The 26,620-nt window shown below is 42.4% G+C and overlaps 2 protein-coding genes across 2 annotated transcripts; both read right to left on the bottom strand.

Annotated features, from left to right (window-relative positions):
* Positions 1-4,713: 4,713 nt before the first annotated feature.
* On the bottom strand, positions 4,714-13,610 carry LOC131108900 (mucin-like protein). The gene is made up of 13 exons (XM_058060341.2): positions 13,276-13,610; positions 11,813-12,049; positions 11,568-11,720; positions 10,648-10,826; positions 8,884-9,076; positions 8,698-8,817; positions 8,500-8,619; positions 6,974-6,994; positions 6,774-6,835; positions 6,496-6,688; positions 5,697-5,825; positions 5,398-5,530; positions 4,714-4,988 (listed from the first exon to the last, which is right to left on the bottom strand). Exons 1-13 carry the CDS (start codon positions 13,580-13,582, stop codon positions 4,847-4,849), a joined length of 1,989 nt encoding a protein of 662 aa, XP_057916324.2. The 5' UTR covers positions 13,583-13,610; the 3' UTR covers positions 4,714-4,846.
* Positions 13,491-26,390, bottom strand: LOC144894449 (uncharacterized). The gene is made up of 11 exons (XM_078793830.1): positions 26,340-26,390; positions 24,158-26,239; positions 22,603-22,725; positions 20,481-22,475; positions 19,324-19,457; positions 18,295-18,462; positions 18,025-18,204; positions 16,388-16,976; positions 16,064-16,213; positions 14,516-14,733; positions 13,491-13,726 (listed from the first exon to the last, which is right to left on the bottom strand). The coding sequence occupies exons 1-11, from the start codon at positions 26,359-26,361 to the stop codon at positions 13,625-13,627; spliced, it is 5,763 nt and encodes a 1,920-aa protein (XP_078649956.1). The 5' UTR covers positions 26,362-26,390; the 3' UTR covers positions 13,491-13,624.
* Positions 26,391-26,620: the final 230 nt, after the last annotated feature.

Genomic DNA, 26,620 nt, shown 5'->3' with positions numbered 1-26,620 from the left:
CCCTATAGTCACCTTTACACTCCTATTACTCAATATAGTAGCCATAATAAGAGAAAATAAGCAATTTGAGACATAAATAAGACTCGTACTTGTGTTTGTTGCTGGAAATGTGTTCCCGTTCTAGGGGACAAGAAGTGACGTCAGGGGTTCAGAGTTGAGTTTTCACTTGGCCTGGGTTATGGATGCAAAAGTATTGTGCCGGTTGTGAGATCAACAGTAACTGTTGTTACAATTGCTTGTGTTAAAGTGACATTACTGACACCTAGTGACAAGCGTAGAGTACTACAGATCATCACAACATCTTTGAATGTGTCCTCAGATTAATTTACATATATGAATTTTAAGCTAGTAATAGGCTGAATGCAAACATAACACCAACAGCGAGCTAGCAGGAGGGCTTCAAGGTGTGTTAAAGGGGACCTATGATGCTTTTTCCACTTTTCTGACTTATAAATGTCGATAGAATGTTGTATAGGATAGGATGATAGGATGGCTCTGAATGCTCGGTTTCAGAGGGCGTGTTCTAACACTGGCGGTTTGTGATGTCACAAGTAATGGAACTAAATTGAGTGTATGTGTAGCATTATAGAATGTGCATACAGGGTGTACGTTTTAAGCTCAGAGTCTGGACTTGCTAATAGCTTTTTCCCACTACTCGAGTTTAGGGTGGTCGGGCAAAAAATTTTGAAATGGTCAAAAAAAAAACGCTAAAATGCTAAAGCTAATTCTTGAAGTAACTTCTTTTTTTGAGTCTGGATCCAACACATATGGCTGTATGTTGAAAGCGGACATTTTAAAAAGATACATCGCCGTTACATACCGTTTATCAACTCTCAGGCCGTGGGTGGAATAAATGAAAACAGATCGTTTTTGCGGGAAGCACAAAATCCCCAAAATACATCTGGAATAGGTGCAGATTGTGGAAGATCTAGAAAGCTTTCTATACTGGTTATTGTGTCTAGCGTCTCTAAAGAAGTCAGCAACTCGGTAAAAATGGCCGAAAAATTAGCTTAAAAGCTAGCTTTTAAAAATAGTCATTTTTATGACTCAACTACTGGTGGATTTTTGCTACTTGCTGGTGGTATCAGCTTTGTGAATATGTGACTTTCAAACATAATCATAAGACTCCTTATCAGTCATAGCCTGACCTAGAATAATTGAAAGAAACGGCAGCTTTCATTTCCTTCCAATTGGGGGTCAAAGTTCACTCCAGTTGATCAGTCGAGTGTTTAAAGTCACAGCTTCATCTTCATGAAATGGCCTGTAACACCACCTGACCTTGCAGCAGTTAGCATTGTTAGCATTGTTAGCATTGCACCGCTGCTGCTTAACATGGAGATGCCGAACAGTGCTAAAAATATCTTTTTGTACGATGTAAGGACCACGAGGGACAAATATGAGACGTCGATGCTTACCTGTGTAACATAAAGACAGCATTATAAATGAATGAGGTTCGGTAATGCACCTGCTGCTTCCACGCCAAGGGAATGGCTCACCTTTCATGGGGGAGAATAGAGGGTGTTTGCACATGGCTATCAACGAAGACCATTACATCATGTGCATGTTTCTGCTTAATGCGTGCCTTGTTTGTTTTGCCTCATGTTTCTGTATGTTCTGTACATCACGTGCGAATGTTTTTGTGCATCGATGGTAAAGACCCAACATGGAATGAGTGCGATCGTTTGCAGATGAATATTTAATGACATCATGGATGGTTTTACAGTGGTGCAATAACAGTATTAGGTGTATAAAGTCCAACATCAGACTAGCCGTATATGAGCCAATCCCATCAGGACGCTGGCCTATACCTGTTACTGAGAAGTGACTTGTTTTCCAAAATTACAACATGAGGCAGAAATGATTAATGGCCTCAAATCGGATAAGAGGATTTGCTGGGGTCTGCCTGTTTCAATCATGTTGTGGTGAAATGGATCTGGCGTCAAGCGTGCACTTCCTTTTCCATCCCCGCCACCTCGTTTGTGTTTTGCGGCCTGACATTAGATCAGGGGTCTCAAACTCAATTTACCTGGGGGGCCACCGGAGCTAGGTTCTGGGTGAAGCCGGGCCGCATCAGGTTTTCAAAAAAAACCCAAAAAACCAAAACGCATTTATTAAAAACTGGAAAAAAAATGCTTTTGCTTCTGCTATTCCCTACACTTTTTCAGTACTTTGGTTCCGGTTTTCCACACCAAAATATCTGATAAAACATTCCACTGTTCTCAAATATCTTACTTTTTATTTTTCTACACAAATATAAATATTTATATAAATATAATATAAATATAAATATTTTTCTATACACAAAATAAGAAAAATAAATAAATAAACAAATTAAGAATAAAGACAATAAATCAATCAATCAGTAATAAATAAGTAAAATAATAATAAAACAGCAAATAAGAAAAACAATTTTTTTAAACAGTTATTTAACCTTTAACATGAACATTAATGAATCTTAATAATTTGACCCAATTAGCAAGTTAGCATGTACTCAGTTCCATCTGGGAGCAGCGTCGTAACTTTAACAACATGTTTGATGAGATGCTTTATTTTCCGTTTTATTCCAAATCATTTCCTGCATTTATTTGTACCCATCATCGACATAAGCCTTTAGCTTCATTGCTAATCCAAAGCAAAACAGGGCGGGGTAACAGGGTAGGGTAACAGTATGGGCGGGGCAAAATCATGTTAATGGTGTCCGGTGTGCACACAGCTTTTAAGCTGTCATTTCAACATTAAACTTTGTTATCAAGGTGGGGGCCTCAAACTAGCACGGGCCGCCAGTTTGAGACCCCTGCATTAGATCATAGATGCACATGACTTGTTTTATTTGAGGGGATCAGAGGGACAAAACCATTTGCTGGTTGTCAAAAACAGCAGCTGATCTTTACACTCTTGCTTTTCATTTCTGCTCTTCAGTTCTCTGTCTATCTCGGGTCGTTTCTTGCCCCCCCCCCCTCCTTCCTAGTCTGGCTTGCTTCCAGGTTGTCTGCTGCAGTCACTGTTCATGAATGTGCTACTGGAACCTTCCACAAATACTGTGTCTTGCAAGGTGGCTATCACACGGATCCGGACATGGTTGATCTTTCTACTACAATACCGTCAATAATGTTGCCAATACGGCACAAGCTCATGTTTTTCCTTTCGGTGTCATAGAACCCGAGAAGAGTTAGTTTTGGGTGTTTCACCGCAAGGAGCATGGCGTGCCTGACCCTTGCTCAACGACATGGCAGGTCTTTCACCGCAGGGGTGGAGACCCACAAGCCTGCATATAGTGCAGTCCACGCCTTCCCAAGATGATCTCATTCTGCAGGAAGCAGTCTGTGGCCACTTCCGCATGAAGGCGACAGAGCAGGTGTCCAGTCGCCTGCCTTGTGTGTGTGTGTGTGTGTGTGTGTGTGTGTGTGTGTGTGTGCATGCTGCATTTCGGCTCAGCCTTTGCTCATAAACAACCGTGATTGAGCTGACTTTCTTAGAAGACTCAACAGCGACATCTAGTGACTGGCCGCACAAATTGCAGGTCACTAGGAATACTATAAAGCAGGGTTTTTCAAACAGTGACAGTACATTATATGTATTTGTGGTAGATGGATTAAATTGATTAATTGGATTTGCAATATTTCTTATCGGAAAATTTGATTCGGTCAAAGTCGGACCTTCTGGAACGAATTAATGACGCTAACCAGGGTTCCACTGTACTTTCCTCATAAAAACGGGAGGGTTGACAGGTATGACCAATATAATTAACTACCGCACAGCTGTGCGTAGTTCTGTTTTTTGTGATCACAATACCATGTAAAAGCGTTTAACATGAACATGTTTTCTGTCTGTAAAAAGTAAAAGTGTGTGCATGGCTTTTATTATGGCTTTTCTCAAGCTACTGCGCCTCCCTGAAGTTTTTGGTTCCTACCTAGGTGCATATAAGTTAATGAGGCGGAACTAATTCTCTGTAAAATCGTCGTTTCCGCACGTGCACGTTTAATGGTTACACCCATAGAAAATAAGCTCCGTTGTTTGCTACAATTTAGAGCTCAAAAGCTAATAGGTTCTAAAAGGTAAATATCATCTTTATAATTCCTTTATTATAATCTTTATTATAATATGTGTTTTGTATTATTTTCGTTTTAGTCTCTTAGTGTTTTAGTTTACAGTATGCTGTACCAAACATGTGATGGTTGTTTGTAGATGTAAATGTATGTAATGTGGTGGGTTTATTTACACGATTGTAAGAAAGAAAAATTGTTTAATGATAAGAAAACGAAATTGTATACATAATTCTATTGTATATTTGTGTATTATGTGACCAGTAATTAATTGTATTTTGTATCTGTTTGAACCCCTTTTAGTTCTCACGTTGGTTTTGTAATAAATCCATCAGTAAAACACAAGAACTAGTTGCTGTCTGATCGTTGCACTTCCGAGGAAGTTACACCTCACCGGGGAGGAATCCGGACAAGATGCCCGAGCGACCTCAGCTGACTCCTCGCCGTGTGAATGACCTCTGTGCTCCTCCCAGATGACCGAGCTCCTCACTCTCTTGGGGTGAGTCCAGCCACCCAAAGCTCATTACCGTAAGAGGGTGGGAATATAGATCAACCGGTAAATTGAGAGAAGCTGCTGGAAACCCAAACCAAAAGTCAGTCTTCTATCGAGTCAGACTTCTAGTCGTTTAGGGGAATAAAAAGTCAAAAAGTCTCACTGGAAATAACTGAGAAAGAAAGCATTTAAAAGTCAGTCATGGTTTACTTGATAAATAAGTCATTGATCTTGTCCTTATACAACATGTACTCCAACCGTGCTCGTCATGTACTGTATTTCTGTGTGTATTTTATGCTTCCATTATGTGCTATCTCTGGCGTTGCCGGGGCGTGACGTTGTCTATGATCCGGGGGCTGCAGTGGGTCATGTAATGCAGGGCGGGGTCAGAGAAGTCCAAGGCTTGAGAGTTGTATGGTTCCTGGATCTGGTTTGTTAACAGGTGAGGCAGACTGCGGGGGAAAAAAACATTAACATTAATATATGTGACGATGCATAATCCACTTCACATTTAGTTGCGCAATGCTTTCAAAGAACTGCGAACTAGGGCGGTGTCATATTCATGAAAGTTCTGGGGACACTTTCCAAGCGCAAACGTTGACTGCCAGTGTCAATCAGTTCGCAACCCTCGTGAGGATAAGCGGTAGGCGGGGATAAGACGTCATATCTCAATAAACACAGCACACTAATTTAATCACCAGTCAGAACTAATCCATCCATGCATCCATTTTCTATGCTGCTTGTCCTTACTTAGGTTGCGGGGTTACGCTGGAGCCTAGCCCAGCTGATTGGAGGAGAGAGGTGCGGTACACCTTATTGAGTTTTTTTTTTCTGTGAGAATGTGCCGTGTGTGTTACTTACTCTCCAGAAACAGTTTTCTTGCGGCAACAGAAACAAGCCAACGCAGCCAGAAGGAGGAGCAAAGGGATGCCGATGCCCAGAACCAGGCCCAGAATAAGGTCCAGATCTGTGCTGCTCGATGTATCCCGATCTGCTAAGTTTCAGATAACATCACATGTGACAAATGGACTTTTTCAATCAAGTCATGCAAACATGTTTTTGTTTTCCCCTGACTTGGCTATACAGCTTTTACTTGCATTTCCTAACTTCTTAGCTTCAGCGTCATTCATCTTCTGAAATTGCTTTTAAAATGCACTCACTTAATACGCAGGACTGTGCTTCATCCACATCGGTTGTGCCATTGCACACACACCGGTAGCCTCCGTAAGTGTTGGTGCAGAGGGCAGGGTGCACACACACCGCCTCCTTGGCCTTACACTCATCCAAGTCTGTGGGTGGGAAGACGGTGAGCAAGTCGGAGACATAAACATTTCTTCACTGACATGACAACGGTGATTAATGGTTGACTGCTTAATATGCTTTTTCCACTTTTCTGACCTATAAATGTTTTTCTATTGTTGTATTATCATGTTGGACAATACCAAAGTATCAGATAATGAGGTTTGCGTATTTGGAAGTTTGAGATGGCTTTAAATGCTCGGACCCTTATATGACCGCGTCTGCAGTGTCTTGAGTTCATACACAGGAAGTGTGTAAGCACTTTTCAAATAACTCCAAAGGGTGTATTCATTTATTATCTTACTGATACTGATACAGTTATAAAGTGGGGTTCGGCAGTAGTCCGGAAGTCCTCGAGAGCATTTGGGAGAGGGACCAATCACAGCAGAATGACAGTTTTGACAGTTTTGGAAATCCAAGAAAATACAGCTGGCATGGGTGCAGATTCTTGAAGATCTAGAAAGCTTTCTGTGCGGGTTATTGTGTGTAGCTGCTCTACAGGAGTCCGCATCTCAATACAAAGGGCCCAAAATGAGCATAACAAATCCCCATATATTTCATTGTGTCATGGTGCAATTATAAAAAAAATATAATTGTTTGTTTGGACTGCTAAGCTTAAAAATGGCCTCTTAGAAAAAAACGGAACAACTTTGAACGTACCATCAACTTCTATCGTGCTGATGTCATAGTGGCTGCTGACTCTGGCCAGGTAGTCTCTGATGTACCAATGAGGTGTGTCACTGGACATATTGATGCGATATTCAACCAGGCGTGGACCAGAACTCTGTCCTGGATCCTTTCTACTAGCGTTGTAGAATTTGTTCTGGAAACCCCTGGATAGGATGTCAACCAGCTGAAGAAAAGGACATTATTCTTATTATTCGTTTGAAATGAATATTTGTAATTGTCGGACGCTCTGAATCATGACGGCCACATACCTGCTCGAGTCCGTCTGCTCTGTTCCTCCTCCAGTCCACAGACACGTTGAACACATTACCCCCTGCAGACACATAACAGCCTCAATACCTGTGTGGGGTTACCTTATGACCATATATGGGCATGTCTATGAACTAGCCAAAGACCTTGGCTATTGGCCACAAGGAATGAAACAATATAAAAAACCTTTTTGAAAGCTCACCTGGAGGATTGCCAGAGTCGCCTGAAGAGAAAAAAAGATGAGAAATGAGGGTGAAACGGGGTGGCGAACCTGCGGCTCTTTACCCGTTGTTATGACGCTCTTATGAAGGCGTGAAAGCATATCGATTTTTACTTCATTACGTTATTTGCGTGCACGCTTTATACAAGTTCATTACGGTATTTTTGCTTGCATGCACATTGAATGAAAATAACTCGGTTTCCCAGTTGGATCGTGATCTTTCCACGCCATCGTCAACCTGGAATTCTCATGTCTATGATCCATGGCTCTTTGCAGTAACACGGTAAAAAAATGTGGCTCTTGATCTCTTGACTGGTTGGCCTCCCCAGGTATAGAGCCTGGTTTTACCAGATGCTCGGGTTCTCATCTCCGACATGGTGATGCCACTCGAGAACCATCGACACTGAGATGGAGGTCCAATAAGCTATACTTACTAAATGTATAAAAGTATAGATATTCACTCCCGAGGAATGATAATGTACCTTCTTCAACGAACAGAAGCAATCGGAGCCATGGTGTATAAAAGTGGTATCCAAATTGTCACCTGTGGGCCATTTGCAGCCTGCAGATTGTTTTTTATTGGCACGCACCACATTGCAGAAATACCGTATTTTCTGGACTATAAGTCGCTCCGGAGTATAAGTCGCATTTTCCCAAACTACTTGACCAAAACAGACATTACGATAAACAATAACAATAAAAGAATAGAGAACAGGCTGAACAGGTGTAAGATATGCTAACACAATGGTTATTCAGCTACACAAAAAATAAACATGAACAGAAAAGGTGTCCATGGTTATGTAACAAACACTTTTTTTTTTTTATAAGTCGCTCTGGAGTATAAGTCGCAGGAACAGCCAACCTATGAAAAAAAAGTGCGACTTATAGCCCGGAAAATACGGTAAATAAAAACACAAAAACCCACACAAAACATTAAAAGGGCAAAATGTAAAGAGAAGAACCTGGAATGTTAATACTAATAGGTTTTAAGTTCACAGCTAGCAGACCAGGATTCAATTCCACCCTCGGCCAGCTCTGTGTGGAGTTTGCATGTTCTCCCCGTGCATGCGTGGTTTTTCTCCGGGTACTCCGGTTTCCTCCCACATTCCAAAAACATGCTAGGTTAATTAGCGACTCCAAATTGTCCATAGGTATGAATGTGAGTGTGAATGGTTGTTTGTCTATATGTGCCCTGTGGTTGGCTGGCCACCAGTCCAGGGTGTACCCCGCTTCTCGCCCGAAGACAGCTGGGATAGGCTCCAGCGCCCCCGCGACCCTTGTGAGGATAAGCGGTAGAAAATGAATGAATGAAGTTTTAAGTTTTCACTATGGTGTGTTCAAGGACCACCTGACAAAATGCAAAATGATGGTTTAGGTGTTGAAAAAACAGCTTATTTCAGGAGAGAAAAAAAAAAAACACAATCACGAATGTGTGGGAATCCACTGTACTGCAATTGAATTGACAAAAAATAATGCTGATAATATGATAAAAAAACGTACGCACGTACCACATCCGTCGGACTCCTGAGGGTTCTCGTATCTGCAGAAGCAGTCAACAGAGCCTGGTTTGTTCTTGCACTCGTACTTGGCGTTGGGACACGCTGACAGGTCAGCACACTCGTCTATGTCTTCAGTATGCACACAGACAACCGCGCGGTTAGATTACTCTTGGTGAAGTTGAGCCGATTCCTCTCTAAAGACTTTACCTGTGCAGTTGATTCCATCGCCAAAATAGCCAGGCTTACACGTGCAGGTGTAGTTTTGCTTCGTGCTGGTGCAAATGGCATCTTTGTGGCAGGGGAATGTGAAAGGGGGCATGCACATATCTGAAAAGCAAATTGTGAAACTGATTGTTTGAGCCCAAAACATTGCAATTGATTTCTGGGACTGACCATGCTCAAAGCACTTGTACCCCTGCTTTCCACTGGACACGGTACTATCCGGACATTGTCCACAGGTAAAGCGTCCTGGGCGTGACTCAGCCTGGCACTGCACGTCCCGGTAACATGGCTTGCCTGTACATGGGTCTGCTACATTCCCGCAGAACTTCCCACTGAATCCTTTCGAGCAGAGGCATCCCAACACCTGGGAAATGACCAGAGGTACACGATAGACATCATCTGTGGCCAGAAATATTTCAGTATTGAACAAAGCAAAATTTGTTCTCAATCAGAAATCACTCCACACTCTTTATTGCTCTCTGGTTCTACCATATCTTACTTATTGTGTGGAAATATGGGATAATAACTATAAAAGCAATCTTCACTCGCTGAATGTACTGCAAAAAAAGGCCAGTAAGGATAATTCATAATGCCGCCTACAGAGAACATACTAACTCTTTATTTGTAAAATCACAAATACTTCAACTTGCTGATATAGTTCATCTTCAAACAGCTAAAATAATGCATAAGGCTAAAAATAACCAATTAGCTAAAAATGTCATCCAATACTTCTCTACAAGAGAGGAGAAATATGATCTCAGGGAAGAAGTACATTTGAAACACTTCTATGCTAGGACTACGTTATGCTAGCCATAGCATTTCAGTATGTGGAATCAAACTATGGAATGGATTGAGTAAGGAAATCAAACAATGCACAACGATGAGCCAATTCAAGAAACAATACAAGCAGTCGATGTTTGCTAAATACAAGGATGAAGACTCTTGAACCAGTCATGATGTGCTATATCAGGGGTGGGCAAACTACGGCCCGGGGGCCACATCAGGCCCGCCAAGTGTTTGAATACGGCCCGCCCAATCTTTCCAAAGTATTTCATTTAAACTCAACATACAACCTGGCATCATGGCCTGAGCCAACCTTTTGATGGTTTTATCAATTTCGTTTTTTGACATGGTCTGTTGTTTACAAAGTGCTCCTGAAAAAAGGGACACAAGCACATAATAATAATAATTATTATTAGATTATTATAATTATTATTAGAGCTATTATGATTATTATAATTATTATATTAATGCTAATTATTATATTAACTATAGATAATATTATTGTTATATTTGCATATTTTACATAATAATAATATAATAATTATTATTTAAATTTTATTGTAATTATTATAATATTTTTATTATTATTTTTAAAATATTTAAATATAAAATAATAAATAATAATAGCAGATTGCATGACAATTTTACAGATACAATAATACCAGGTGGACTGTTACGTGAAAAAAAGTTTGCCCGCCCCTGTGCTATATATATCACTATATTGACACTTACTATGGTACCCATTATGGCCATTGGATGCTCATATCACCTCCTACTTTGGTATGGGACAAAAAAATAATAATTTAAAAATAATTTAAAAATAATTACAAATTAAAAATGAAAAAAATAACAACAAAAAAAACTTAAACTATATTAGGAAAGCAGGAAGTGAACAAATGTAACAGTTAGTGATTGTAAAAGTACCAGATGGAGGGGTAGGATTTAATAAGCTTTGCTTCTTCCTACTCCTTTTGGACATGTGGAACTGTGAACTGATTATGGGATGCACTCAATTGTAATCTGATGCATGTTCAAATGAAATAAAACCATTACCATCTCAATACACAAACTAGCTCATCAGAACTCCATGGTTAAGAAATAATAGTACTACACACAACCCTGACGTGCCAGATATGCATATACGTAGTTTACCTGAAACTTTCCCTGCAGATAGTTTTCAGTGACGCTGTCATACAGACAGGTCCCTCCGTTAAGGCAGTTGCAGATACGCAGAATGGGGGTAAACAACGAGCTGGAAAGCCTGTCTGTGACTTTAATGGTCAGCTGGACGGGATCAGTGCTGAGGGGCATCCAGGTCAAGTAGCCATCACCTATGCAGGAGAAAGAGTCGTTGATTGTACTTTTATTTATTATCATTTATTACATTTAGTCACATGTGGCGAGAAACAACAATTTTTTGCTGCTGTTAAATCTGGTCAAATTAAGAAACTTTCGCAAGTTCCTAAGATATTGTTTTGTTTATGTTTTGTGGCTTCAGTCCTTTAGTGGCTTGGGGGGCAAAATGGCTCTTTTGATGAAAAAGGTTGCCGACCCCTGTGTTAGGGATTTTTTAAAAGATGTTGCATTGTGGGTTTTCTCCGGGTCCTCCGACATTCCAAAAACATGCTAGGTTAATTAGCCACTCCAAATTGTCCGTAGGTATGAATGTGAGTGTGAATGGTTGTTTGTCTATATGTGCCCTGGGATTGGCTGGCCACCAGTCCAGGGTGTACCCAGCCTCTCGCCCGAAGACAGCTGGGATAGGCTCCAGCACCTCTTGTGAGGACAAGCGGTAGAAAATAAATGAATGTTGTTTCAGCGATCAAGTCTGGTGCTTGTGTCTCTCACCAAACATTACTGACACCACACTACTTAAATGCATTTTCTGAATACTTTGTATGTTTATTTGATTTCATTTAGCCGTTTTTATGCTTCCAAACTGCACATTTTTGGCAAAAAACACATACAGTATTTACATGCAGTAAATACTGTAGTTTTGTAAAACCGTGACAGAGTGAAGCCACAACGTTGAAGAGTAAAGTGGCAAGGGAAGGACTGTGTGTGGACCTCACCGCTGCCAATGGAGGTCTGTGGAGGTCTTGGGAAGAGTAGTGAATAGGTGATTGGATCTTGATTGGGGTCCCGGGCAATGATCTGAATGTTAACTGTAGAGTTGACTTCAGCATGGATCACTGTAGGTTCTGTCACAATGGGAGGTGTGTTGCCTACCAGAGCATACATATAAATACAGATTTTAAATATAGTCAGAAGCTCAGTTCTTAGTGATGAAATCTTCCCAAAACAGTATTGAAATGACCATAAATAAGAGCCGTGTTTTGGTACTGTTTCTCAGCAATTAAGCTTTGAAGGCCCAGGTCTGTGCTGCCCGATGCGAGGGTGTCGTGTACACACTGCACGCTGCCTTGACAGGTTCTTCGTAGCTCCTCCACCACATCGGGACTGAAGCCTTCCAGCAACTCTTTGGTGGAGATTGGATCAAGTGGAAGAAGCGGAGGGGAAGAGAACAGCAGGCTCTCTGGCTGTGGGACTGTCCCTAGAGAGATAAATAGGTCAAATATAATATTGTTTTTGTAGTCATGTGCCAACGTATACAAGCAGTTTTTGCAATGCCCATGTTGTATAGCTTGTATTTTGAATTATTATAAAGAACAATGGCTTATATATATATATATATATATATCACTATATTGACAGTTACTATGGTACCCATTATGTCATTGTATGGTCATATCACCTCGTACTTCAGTACGAGGTACATTATTAAAAAAAACAACAACAACAACCTTAAACTGTATTATGGAAAGCAGGAAGTGAACAAATGTAACAGTTACTGATTGTAAAAGTACCAGTACTTCAGTACGGGACAAAAAAATGTAAAGAAAAAAAAACAACAAAAAAAACCTTAAACCATATTCAGAAAGCAGGAAGTGAACAAATGCAACAGTTACTGATTGTAAAAGTACCAGTACTTTGGTACGGGACAAAAAAATGTAACAATTTAAAGAAAAAAAAACAACAAAAAAACCCTTAAACCATATTCAGAAAGCAGGAAGTGAACAAATGTAACAGTTACTGATTGTAAAAGTACCAGTACTTCGGTACGGGACAAAAAAATTAAAAAATGTAAAGAAAAAAAAAAAACAACAAAAAAAACCTTACACCATATTCAGAAAGCAGGAAGTGAACAAATGTAACAGTTACTGATTTTAAAAGTACCAGTACTTTGGTACGGGAAAAAAATATTAAAAAATTTAAAGAAAAAAAACAACAACAAAAAACCTTAAACCATATTCAGAGAGCAGGAAGTGAACAAATGTAACAGTTACTGATTGTAAAAGTACCAGTACTTCGGTACGGGACAAAAAAATTTAACAATTTAAAGAAAAAAAACAACAACAAAAATTTTTTTAAAACCATATTCAGAAAGCAGGAAGTGAACAAATGCAACAGTTACTGATTGTAAAAGTACCAGTACTTCGGTACGGGACAAAAAAATTAAAAAATTTAAAGAAAAAAAACCAACAAAAAAATACCTTAAACCATATTCAGAAAGCAGGAAGTGAACAAATGTAACAGTTACTGATTGTAAAAGTACCAGATGGAGGGGTAGGATTTCATAAGCTTGGCAGAGGTGGCCGAAGGTGGGCTTGAACTCGGGTCTCCTAGCTGTGAGGTCTGCGCGCTAACCACTCGTCCACCGTGCAGCCCGGCTTATAGTCATAGTGATACAATTTAATCAAAATGAAATATTGTACTTACAGGACAGCCCAAATTGATGCAGCTTGTCTTCCGAGGGTGGGTTGAAATCAGACGAGGACAGGAGCCTGCCGTCAGACATAAGGAAGTCATCTGCACGGTTGGAACTCCAGAGGCCCATGAGACCCACTGTCCGGTTGTAAAAGGTCTGGGGAACTTCCACCATGGCTGCCAACTGTCTGTGGCCTTCCACGCGCCACACCAGCACATGCAGACCTCCAGCGTACACTGCGGCACAGCGATCCACTGAGACACAGCGCACAGCAAAGTCTCTCTCTCCTAGGTGCGCCACACCTGAAAACATATTCATCAGAAGAAACTGCTTATCTGTTCCGTACAAACCGATCAGCCTTCAAGGCCGATGTGTGTTGTTCATACCAACAGTGACGAATACTTCAACGTTGTCAACAAACACTCGCAGTCCTTCCCCTTCGTCCGCACATCTCCATTCAATCTGGAAGAATTAGCCAAACATAGTTCACATATGAGGTGATATTTACACGGCGGTCGAGTGGTTAGCGCGCAGACCACACAGCTAGGAGACCCGAGTTCGAGTCCACCCTTGGCAATCTCTGTGTGGAGTTTGCATGTTCTCCCCGTGCATGCGTGGGTTTTGTCCTCCCACATTCCAAAAACATGCTAGGTTAATTAGCGACTCCAAATTGTCCATAGGTATGAATGTGAGTGTGAATGGTTGTTTGTCTATATGTGCCCTGTGATTGGCTGGCCACCAGTCCAGGGTGTACATTTGGATAAGCTCCAGCATCCTCGTGACCCTTCTAAGCGGTAGAAAATGAATGAATGAGTTTATATATGATAGGGTTTTGTATACGACAGAACATAGCAACACAAACACGTTAACTTGGCCTTCAATGTCACAATGCATCAAAAAGGGACCTAACCCCCCCAATTTTACCACAGACCAGTGGGTGTAGTGGACTGGGAACTGTAAAGAAATGCACCGCACAACATCTTTCATTTATAGAATGAAAGAATGAACAAACAATATGAACTGAGCTAACTGTTGTTTGTGTATAGTCAATGACTTCATGCTGTTGTTGAGCCGGGATGACATATGACAGAGCTGGATGTTTCACGATGACACATGAAAAAGAAGAAGGATGACCTATTTAAAAAAAAAAAACAACATGATATCGACTGCGTAAGAACCTCCGAAAGTGAAGTCATGAATGAACCGCTATAAACACTTTTGCTTCCATACACGCTAACTGACTAAACTGACCTTGCCAATGCCCTGGTAGAAGGCAGCCATGCGTACCACCGCGGGGAAGTCAATGCTCCCTTTTGCGTGTGTGTATAGCCTTTCAGTCTGTCCTTGCAAGGTGAAGATATTAGATCCGGTGCTGGAAGACAGTCGCACAATCACAAACTCTCCCAAGGCCTTAAAGGAGTACTCTGTCCCGTCGAAGGTGATGTAGTGGAGGCTGCCATACACCATTGCTGCATCGGAAACATACAATAGATTTTACAGTTAAGCAATTTCATTAGAAAGATTTCAATCCATCCATCAATTTCTATGGGGGTCAGTTTCAGTAAGTGATACTACATGACGGAGGTCAACAGGTTGTGTACTCTGAGATGCGTTTGGGTGCACAGGCATAACTCAGTCAGAGCACGTCCTGAAACCAAAGATGTGCAGTCCTACAACCGTTCAATTCAACAAGTGCGTCAACAAGGACATTAAGCACACAACATAACCACCTACCCTATCGAGGACCAGACCGGTCGACATATATACATCATATACCGTATTTTCTGGACTACAAGTATAAGTCGCACAATGCCAAAAATGCATAATTAGGTAGAAAAAAAATACATTAGTTGTACTGGAGTATAAGTCGTATTTTTTGCGGGTAATTTATTTTCCAAACTACTTGACCAAAACAGACATTACAGCAACAATAAAATAAGAGTGAACATGCTGAATAGGAGTAAGATATGCTAACACAATTATGCTGCCCTTAATATGTTGTATTGTTTGGCTGTTGGTTTGGCGACACCTAGTGGACGCAATAATCCACTGCATTTTTGTCTTCTGCTGTTCAACTCGATTTCTCTGCCACAAAGGCTGTAACTTGTCGTTACAGAATACGATCCATTACTTCTGCCCTGGAGCCTATATGTCTGTGAGTAACATATAACGTCATTTAAATGGCATTAGAAACGCAATTGTACGACTGTGGTTTCGTTGTATAAGTTTACTAAGTGTGATGCTAGTTGGGGCTAACTTGTAGATCGTAGCTATTATGCTAGCTTTACTCTTATTGTTGATTATTCTTTGTATTATATCGCTGTATGTAATGTATAATTTGGTCCCGTGTTTGTTTCTGTACAGTTTTACAGTATTAGAAGAATTACCCTAGTAAAGGCAGAGAAAAGACAAACCTTGTTCGTTTATTGGAGCACTTTTACGCACTTTAGCACTGTTAAGCTAGCTGTCAAGCTAGCTGTCAAGCTTTGCGTAAAGAAACGCACCGCAAGGGCAGTATAAGAATAGTTATTAGTTACACAAAAAGGTGTCCAGTTTTTATGTAACAAACATTTTTTTTTTTCATTTATAAGTCGCAGGAACAGCCAACCTATGAAAAAAGTGCGACTTATAGTCCGGAAAATACGGTATATATCGAATTTAAACCACTCTACCTTATGCAGCAGATCAGGCTTTTTTGCAGCCAAAGACACCCAATGGCCAAAAAAAAAACAGATATAAAATATACATATTGTACTAATTTATTGTAAAACTCTGTTCACATGATAGAAAATCCCTTACCGACTCCCTGTGTTGCGCTTTTGGCGGCTTTGCATCCATCGAGACCGACCCAGCTGCAGCCATTGCAACGATCCAGAGGCCGCTTGCTGAGATAAAGGTGGCAAAGAGGAGACTGGATGCAACACCACTGGAATGGCAGGAGATCTTCATCTGAGGAGAGGTGAGTTGAAACATGAAAATGAAGAGTCAACACTGGTGTCATATACAGCAGGGGCGTCCAAACTTTTTCCATACAGTTTGTTGAATTTCTATGCATGAATCAATAACCGTAGTACAAAGTTTCCATCACTGCAATGTAGGTGTAAATACGTATAATAGTATTACCAATATGCTTGTGGCTACTTCCACTTGTGAAGTAGCGCTCGTTGTAACCCGCCAGCAGAGGTCCCTCTGGATCATATACACATCGCTTTCCTGATTCCTTGTTGGACAAAACTGACTTGAAAACGTGGCCTTTTGCGCTACCCCATCTCTGACCCCTCAAAGTCTTCAACTTGGCTCCGTAGTCTGCAGTATCTTGCAGGAAGGACAAGTCTTCCAGAGCCTGAGTTCGGGCACAAGGACATGACGGCAATCCGTCTGTCCATTCTGCAGGATCGGGCTCCTTCATCGCCCATGCCTGGCACATCAATCCTGGTTCAGCATAAGCCTCATCAATTCCAGTTAAATCATACACAAATTGGCCCAAGTTTCCCAAAGGCCCTTTCACTTGCTGTGGTCTGTATCTCCCCCCTGGGCCAAAAAGGTTTTCTGGGGGCACAGTAGTCTCTATGTGGACGTGTTTTCCATCTGTGTAGCCGATGAGGGCTTCAAGATGTTCTCTCTGTCCGGGACCCCAATTCATCTTCCCATATTGTAGGAGGGCGAAGGAGCGCACTCCATCCGTGGTGAGAATGCATTGGAAAGTGTTCGTCTAAAAATAATACACAATATGTTAGTTTGTAAATGAATGTATGACTTTTCTATGTACATCAACATTGTCCAATAGAGTAGAGCTTGTGGGCAAGATAACAAAATAACAAGTTTTAGTGCTTTTTGGATGCTAACTGCATTTTGTTGCCCTGTACCAGTGACATGAGCAATAACAAAGTTGAATCTAATCTAATATATAATAATAATAATAATAATAATAATAATAATAATAATAATAATAATAATAATAATAATAATAATAATAATAATAATAATAAATAAATATATATATATATATAAATACAGTATTGAGCATTGAACTGCCAGCTAAATTAGAGTTACAGCTGCTATTAACGGGCTGTCGATGTGATGACTGTGGCTGAAGTCCAGTGTTGTGCTAGCATTATCAATGTAGCATCAAATTAGCTTAGGGAAAGATTTCCAACACCTCATTAAAATATACGTATACTATATCTGGTTGACCCTACGTATTATGTATTGTGTAAAACTATGGCAGGAACATAAAATTAAAAGCACATCCAAAACACTTCCATTTGTGCATGGGACAACAATAGATGGTGCGTTCAAGGACTGTCAAACAAAGTAGGACAAATCGGCGCTCGCATTAAACATTCAAAAACTGCGGGACTTCTAACTAATAGTTACTGTATTGTAATGAAATTATATTTACTGTATTATAATCATTAATAAGCAGCGCATATTGGATAAGTGATTCACATGTTGGCCACACAATCAGTAGATTGAGAAGACCTGGGTTTGAATATTTGCGTTTGCATGTTCTCCCCGTCCGTGTGTGGGTTTTCTCCGGGTACTCCGGTTTCCTCCCACATTCCAAAAACATGCTAGGTTAATTTCCAACTCCAAATTGTCCATAGGTATGAATGTGAGTGTGAATGGTTGTTTGTCTAAATGTGCCTTGTGATTGGCTGGCATCAATTAAGTAAGATTATTCAGACATCATTAAATGAATGAATGTATGTACTGTAGTCATTTTAATGGAGTATTATTTTTCTTGTGAGTCTTCTTACTTCTGACTGATTGATCTTCTGGTAGGACACAGCCATTACAAGATCCCAGGTGATCTTGAGAATCCAGGAAGGATTGAAGGCAGGCTTGCCTCTCTGACGCTCAAATTTTGACACATCATCCGTTGTACGGTTGAACACGATGTGGGAGTAGACGTCTGACATATCCAACTTATGGTATTCCTTGAAAACAGAATCAATAATTCATAATCTGATAGCGTCAGAATGCAGTAGATATCGTTCCTCCACCTTCAACCTTTAATGACATCAAACCTGATAGAACAACTGTCCATCGCCTCGGGTGAGGTCAACATCATCCCAGAAGACCGCCAACAGAGATGCATTCATGTCGTTGGGAAAACCAGTGGATTGGGGCGCTGGAAATAGGTACTGCTCGTTCACAGCAACTGACTGAAACTGGACAAGGCCGTTATCCGAGAACTAAAACGACAGATCATAACAAAAAACTTACTCAAATGAGTTCAAAATGTAGAGTTGAAATGTCATTAATATAATTGTAAGCTTAGCAACACAATACAGTCCCCTCCAAAAGTATTGGAACAGTGAGGCCAATTCTGTTGTTTTTGCTGTAAACTGTAAACGTTTGGGTTCGACACCAGCTTTTATTTCCAGGTATTTACATCTGGATGTGATACACAACTTACAAACAACAAAGTATTTTATTGTGACTGACAGGTGTAGTATTTTATTGCCCGGGTGTGTCCTATCGCATCGATTATATAAACAATAAATAGCAATGAATGTCCACGCTCGGTTGTCAGGTTTGGGTTTTGCCTTTGCAGACATCAGAGGTGTAATAAACATGTCTGTGGGTGAAGCAGTTGTGAAGCTAAGAGAAGATGGAAGATCAACCAGAGCCATTGCGCAAACATTGGTCACAGACAGTGCAACTATTTTGGAATGTCCTGAAAAAGAAAGCGTACCAACTAACAATGGTCCAACGGGTAGACCAAGGAAAACACCAGCAGTTGAACACAGGAACATCGTGAGCGCTCTAAAGAAAGACCCTATAACAACTGCAAGAACCTTCAGAGTGAAGGTATCAGCATCTACTGTTCACAGAAGCTACACCAAAAAGCAAAAAGTACAGAGACAAGCCTCGAAAAGTTTTATAGACTGATGAGACAAAGATGAACCTTTACCAAAGTGATGGAGAAGGCTAAAGTTTGAAACTCCTTTCTCATGTTCATCTTTTGGCCTCACTGATCCGATACATTTGAATTTGGGACTGTAGATGAAGAACCTGTACATTATGCAGGTATGTCCATTCAGAAAACTTACATAAATTCTGTCATATAATTTTCCCATGAATGGAAAACCCATTGGTGGTTTGATGTACGGAGAAGTTCCATCTTCCATGTCCATGTTTATTCTTTCATCACCAACGTCTGCTCCAAAAGGGTACAAGTTGCTCTCTATTGGTACAGTGGAAAGAGTTATCAAATATCAAAACAGTTGTTATTGGGCGTTCACAGCTCAGATCGCATGACATCAAACACCGGCAGTTGTAGGAGTAGAAAATAAATGTAATGATGTAGAAAAAAATCATAATAATATTTGCACTGTTATTTAAAATGTGATTTGTGAATAACTGCAATGTTTTTACATTCATTCATTTTCTACTGCTTATCCCGTTCAAGGGCTGGGGGGGGGGTGCTTATCACACATGACTCGGGGAGAGAAGCTCTAAAACAGGGGTCTCAAACACGCGGCCCGCGGGCCAAATGTGGCCCGCAGGACACCAGTTTGAGGCCCCCGCCTTGATATGAAAGTTTAATGTTAGTGCGGCCCGCGCAAGTTTGATATGGATGCTGTATGGTATCATGTACCCAGAAAAAATTATTAATTAATGTTCATGTTAAAGGTTAAATAACTGTTAATAGTTATCCTCCCTATCCGTGTGGAAGTGGTAAGTTTTTGGCTATTTAAGTTGAAAGGAAACAACTTGAAGGCTACCGTTTAGGTCGCTAGCTCCCTAGTTTGCGAGTTAGCATGTGTCTCAAGACCCTGCAGTTGCGCAATATGTTGTAAATAAAAAAAGAGTATAAATGTGACTATAGTCGTGTTTTGTCATGTCTACAGGGGCTCTAATAATGCTTTGTTCATTTTAATCTGAAAAAAATCATTTGTCTACCCACCAACTATATGTGGTTTCTTAAGTTTTAATAATTTGCCAATAAAATATTCTTAATGGCCCATAGCCATGAATGCAAATGTGAATGGCGGTCTCCACGGTCTAACGTTTAGGTCGTGCGACATCAGCTGGGATGTGCAGCAGCCCTCCTTAACCACGATAAACAGAATAGAAAATGGCCGAATAGATGAATACTCAAGAGATACTATATTGTAAGTTATATGACGATGACTAAAAACATCAATTAAGACGCAAACATGAGTGCATAATAGTTACATAAAGTCATAATAATTGTGGATCTAACCCTTCTGAGTCATGTCGCACATTGTTTGACTTTCTGGACAGGAACAGGTGTAAGACCCCGGTAGATTAGCACAAGACGTTCGCCCTGGACATATCAGAGGGGACACACATTCATCCAAGTCCACGCATCCTCCTTTTCCGTGACCGTTGTCTTTGGTTGCAGTCCAGCCCCGACTGCAGGCGCATTTAAAATCTCCTATGTGATTGGAGCAGGTGGCGGCAGAGTGACACTGTCCATTGGCCTGTTGGCACTCGTCGAGGTCTGCGCACAGGGATCCGATACTCAGAAAGCCGTTCATGCATACACATACGTATGACCCCGGGGAGTTGTGACAGCGAGCCACAGGATGGCACGGATTAGTCAGCGCGACGCACTCATCCACATCCTCGCACCAGAAGCCATTTCCTGCAAAGCCCAGAGGGCAGTGGCATGAAAAGGATCCAACGGTGTTCCAGCATCGTGCCAAGGAATGGCACGGTGAATCCTCACATTCGTTGGTGTCAATGCACGTGCTCTTCTCCTCATGGAACCCCACAGGACATGTGCAGTTGTACGTTCCGGGGAGATTGGTGCACACCTGATCAAAGCGACAGGTGGCGTTGTCTCCGCATTCGTCAATATCTTCACAACCCAACGGGAAGGACCTGTATCCGGGATGACACTCACAGATGAAGGATCCTGCTGTGTTATTACAGAACGAGTGTTCGGTGCACGTGTTCCCATTTGGGTCACGACACTCATCTACGTCCAGACACTCGGTACCATTGCGAACAAAGCCCTCGTTACAAGGGCAACGATAAGATCCAGGGGTGTTGACACACGTAGATTGGGGCTGACACACCGTTGAGTTGAAAGAGCCCGAGTCCGAGTCCCAGCATTCATCGACATCCACACACCTTGTTCCGTTGCTCCAGAATCCAGCGATGCAGTCACAGTAATATGATCCCATTGTATTGACGCATGACCCATTTGTGCAATGATTAGTATGATTGCATTCATTGATGTCCATGCAGGCTTCCCCAACGTGCAAAAATCCACCATCGCATATACACCGGAAGCTACCATTCGTGTTGATGCATGTGCTATAGTCGGGGCAAGAAGAGTTGTTCAGGCACTCGTCGATATCGTCGCAGTCACGTTGGTTCCGTTGGTACCCCTCCCAACACTCACAAAAAAAAGATCCCACCGAGTTGATGCAGCGGGATGAATTAGGACACATCATGAAGTCAAGAGAGCATTCATCGATGTCCAAACATACGGAGCCATTGAGCGAGAACCCCGAATCACACGTGCACATGTAGCCCCCATCAACATCGGTACAGGTGCTGTTGTCAGGGCAGGTGAAATTCCCCGTTGCGCATTCGTCCACGTCTTGACAGTTAGTCCCATTCTCGAGAAACCCGTCCCAACATTTACAAATGTAGGAGCCATCGGTGTTGAAGCAGGAGGAGAAATTTGGGCAGATTCGATCTCGGGTTTGGTCACATTCATCCACATCTGAACATTCAGAGCCGTTGCCTTCATAGCCATCTTTGCAGTGACAGTAGAAGGAACCCTGGTGTGGGTGGCACTCGGTCAGGGGGTGGCAGACGGAAGTGGTGTTCACGCACATGTCTTCACCGACGCATAACCCCCTGTCGTAGACCCGGCCAACCATACACAGGCAGGTGTAGGAACCCACGGTGTTGCTGCATGTCATGTTTGTCCTACAAGTTGTGTCCTCCAGACATTCATCGACATCTTCACAAACAAAGCCATCGCCCTGGTATCCATCCTGGCACTGGCAGATGTACGATCCGTATGTGTTGAGGCACAAAGCCAGGCGGCTGCAGTTATGCATCAGGGTGGAATTCAGCTCGCATTCGTTTACATCTTGGCACTCTAAGCCGTCGCCTTCCATTCCAAATGGACAGGCACAGATGAAAGATCCAGCAGTGTTAGTGCAGCTGGAAACGTTATGGCATCCTCCATTTTGGACTTGGCATTCATCGAAGTCTATAATTCATCCAAAATAGTACATTGTCAGGGAAGCATCCCCAAATGGCGATGATGAAATCTCTCAAGTGATGCATCTAAATGGAGTCAAATTAACCAAATTGCCCGTTGAGCAGCCGACACTTACCAGAGCAGTTTTTCCCATCACCCGTGAAGCCGCTGAGGCAGAAGCAGAGGTGGCCGCCCACTGTGTTGACACACCGGGCAAAGTCACTGCACTCCTGTCGTCCTGTTTCACACTCATTTACATCTGGAGAGATAGAAAAAGAAAGAAGAAAAAAATATAAATGCTCAGGAATCGTTCTTCACGTGTACACTGTATATACAGTATATTAAATCATTTCATCGTTTTATTTCTCAGGGGCTGCACGGCGGTCGAGTGGTTAGCGCGCAGACCTCACAGCTACGGTTGTGACCAGGGTTCAATTCCACCCTCGACCTTCTCTGTGTCTGTGAGTTTGCATGTTTCAACCCACCCTCGGAAGACAAGCTGCATCAATTTGGGCTGTCCTGTAAGTACAATATTTCATTTTTATGAAATTGTATCACTATGATTATAAGCCGCACGGCTGCGCGGCGCTCGAGTGGTTAGCGCACAGACCTCACAGCTAGGAGACCCGAGTTGGCCATCTCTGTGTGGAGTTTGCATGTTCTCCCCGTGCATGCGTGGCTTTTCTCCGGGTACTCCGGTTTCCTCCCACATTCCAAAAACATGCTAGGTTAATTAACGACTCCAAATTGTCCATAGGTATGAATGTGAGTGTGAATGGTTGTTTGTCTATATGTGCCCTGTGATTGGCTGGCCACCAGTCCAGGGTGTACCCCGCCTCTCGCTGGAAGACAGCTGGGACCCTCGTGAGGAAAAAGCGGTAGAAAATGAATGAATGAATTTTATTTCTTAGATGAGAGTTGTATTTATTGACAAATTATCATGGTAGCAGTTATCAGATTTATATGTGTTATTTTTAAATTAATTGAAACTGTTTTGTTGAGTTTTTGTTTTGTATCTTGTTTCCATCCTGTCCCAAAAATGAACTAAACCATGACCATCGCTCACTCATCAGAGTTAATTGGTTCCAGAACCAATCATGACAAGAGAATTTCAAATCAAAGTATATTCATTCATTCATTCATTTTGTACCGCTTATCCTCACGAGGGTCGTGGGGGTGCTGGACACCCTGGACTGGTCGCCAGCCAATCACAGGGCACATATAGACAAACAACCATTCACACTCACATTCATACCTATGGACAATTTCGAGTTGCATGTTTTTGGAATGTGGGAGGAAAACGGAGTACCCGGAGAAAACCCACACATGCACGGGGAGAACATGCAAACTCCACACAGGGATGGTCGAGGATGGAATTGAATTCGGGTCTTCTAGCTGTGAGGCCTGCGCGCTAATCACTCGCTTATTGTGCAGCCCACCTTTTTCAAATATTCATTCATTTTCTACCACTTATCCTCATGAGGGTCGCGGGGGGTGCTGGAGCCTATCCCAGCTGTCTTCGAGCGAGAGGCGGGTTATTTGGGTTTTAGCTCGATGTGGATTGTGGCCGCAACAGTTAGGGATTATTATGTCTGTTGTGAGGTAATTCAAATAAAATCTAATGTAATAAAAGCCTGTTTTTAACGTAATGTACAGATATGAAAGTTATTTGAGAAAACATATTGTCTTACCGACACACTGACTTTCACTGAGAACGTAGCCTTGTTTGCAAACACAGGAATATGATCCTGGGATATTGACACATTCCGTGTCGTTGTCAGGACAAATGTTTTCCCTCTGGCATTCATCGATATCAGAGCATATCAGCCCATCGCCGATGTAGCCCAGGTCACACACACATTGGTATCCAGCAGGTGAATGGTGGCACAGGCCGTGAACGTGGCATGCGGGGTCACAGAGTGGACTGGGTAGCACACAAGTGTCATTTAGGGCCACTGAGCCATTCAAACATGAGCAGAGATGCGCACCGGGGAAGTTGACACACTTTGAGAAATCGGGACAAATAGTATCCAAGATGGTGCACTCGTCCACATCCTGACAGGAGAATCCGTCACCTTCGAAACCCTGTCGGCAGGAGCAGAAGAAGTCTCCGATGAAGTTGGTGCACAGTGCCCGTGGGTGGCACGTGTCCGCAACTGAACACTCATCGATGTCCTGACACTGGGTGCCGTTTGCCGCAAAACCTCGCTTACAGGTGCAGGTGTGGGAGCCAATTGTGTTGAGGCACGTCGCGTTTACATGGCAAGGTTTATCTTTACACTCGTCGATATCGACACAGTCCATGTTGGCCGCGGGGCGATAATAACCGATCTGGCAAGGGCACTCGTACGAACCATCAATATTTGTGCATTCTTCATTGATACCGCACGGACTCTCCAGTGTCGCACACTCATTCACGTCCTGGCAAAAAGTGTGGTTAACTAAAACAAACCCTGTCTGGCATAAGCAAGTGAAAGAACCTTGGTTGTTCACACATGTAGCCTTATTCCGACATCCTCCATTTTCCACCAGACACTCATTCACATCACTGCACTGGATCACCCCGTCTCCGGAGTAACCCAGCACACATGTGCAGTTGTAATTGCCGGGCAGGTTAATGCAAAGGGCGTTAGAGTGACACCGAGTTCCGAGTGAGCACTCGTCCACATCCACACAAGTGAAGCCATCTCCCCTAAAGCCTCCTGCACACTGACATGTGAAGGAGCCGGGCGAATTGGTGCACACGGAGTCGGGGCTGCAACGATCCGAAGCACATTCATCCAGATCTTGGCATAAGGAGTTATTAAAAATGAATCCACTACCACAGTCACAAAAATAGGACCCGCCGGTATTGACACAGGTAGTGGTAGTCGGGCAGATGTCGGGTGTTGTGCACTCGTTAATATCGTTGCACAGCCTGCCGTCTCCTTCAAACCCCTCCAGACAGGAGCACTCGTAACTTCCCAGCCTGTTAATACAAACGGCATTGGGATCGCATGCATTGTTTTCGTTGCATTCATTGATGTCGACACATGTGAGGCCATTTCCGACAAAACCAACGTCGCAGGTACAGCGGTACGAGCCGACGGTGTTCGAACAGTCTGCATACAGACTGCAGATGTTGCTTGCACATTCATCAACGTCCACACAGCTCTGACCGTCGCTTTCAAAGCCCTTGCTGCACGTGCAGCGATAAGTCCCGGGCAGATTTTTACAGCCTTTGTGGCCGAGCGAGGATGAACACACATATGGAGTCTCTGAGCATTCGTCGATATCGAGGCACAGGTAGTTTCCATTGCCCTTGTAGCCGGCATTACAGGTGCACACATAAGAGCCAGGGTTGTTGGTGCAGGTCGCATTCCAGTGGCAGATCCTCTGGTTAGCACATTCATTTATATCTTTGCACTGGAAGCCGTTTCCATCGAAGCCAACTTTGCATCGGCACTGTCGTCCGCCTTCAAAATTAGTACACAGGGCATTGGCGTGACAGCCCCCGTTTTCTTTTTGACACTCGTCGATATCCTGGCAATCGGTGCCGTCGCCGAGATACCCGTTGTGACAGACGCAAGTGTAGCTGCCCAAGGTGTTGTTGCAGTGGGCATTTGGGTGACAACTGTGGAGGCCGCTGAGACATTCGTCAATGTCTCTGCAGAGTAGTCCATCGCCCTGGTAGCCTATGCGACACACGCAGGTGAAATTGCTTTTGACCTTCAGGCACTCGGCCTGTTGATGGCACTTGCTGCCTGCCTCCTCACAGTCTCGTAGGTCGGCAACTGAAAAGAACAAATTGAATTTGAATTCTTTTGTCTGTGTGTGTGTGTGTGTGTGTGTGTGTGTGTTTGGTGTGAGGTCAATGATGATGAGTTGGTTCACCTGCACATGAGTATTTTAGCATTGCCAAGAGACTTATCAGCCACAGGAGTGGGAACCTAAGATGACAGAAATGATTACACATATTAAAAACCTTCTATAATATATACAGTATAATGGATGTTACCTTTTTTTTTTAACCAGAGAAACAAAAAAACGGTGGCCGCACACGAGAGGCAACACCAAGATGCACAGAATGCTAATCACTATGCTCTGGCAAGTAATGGTAATGGTTTTATTTCATTTGAACATGCATCAGATTACAATTGAATGCATCACATAAT

Source organism: Doryrhamphus excisus, linkage group LG10 (assembly GCF_037039965.1).
Source record: "Doryrhamphus excisus strain RoL-2023G ecotype Guam linkage group LG10, RoL_Dexc_Guam_v1.1, whole genome shotgun sequence".
Classification (NCBI taxonomy): Eukaryota; Metazoa; Chordata; class Actinopteri; order Syngnathiformes; family Syngnathidae; genus Doryrhamphus; species Doryrhamphus excisus.
This window is presented reverse-complemented; position numbering and strand designations above follow the sequence as displayed.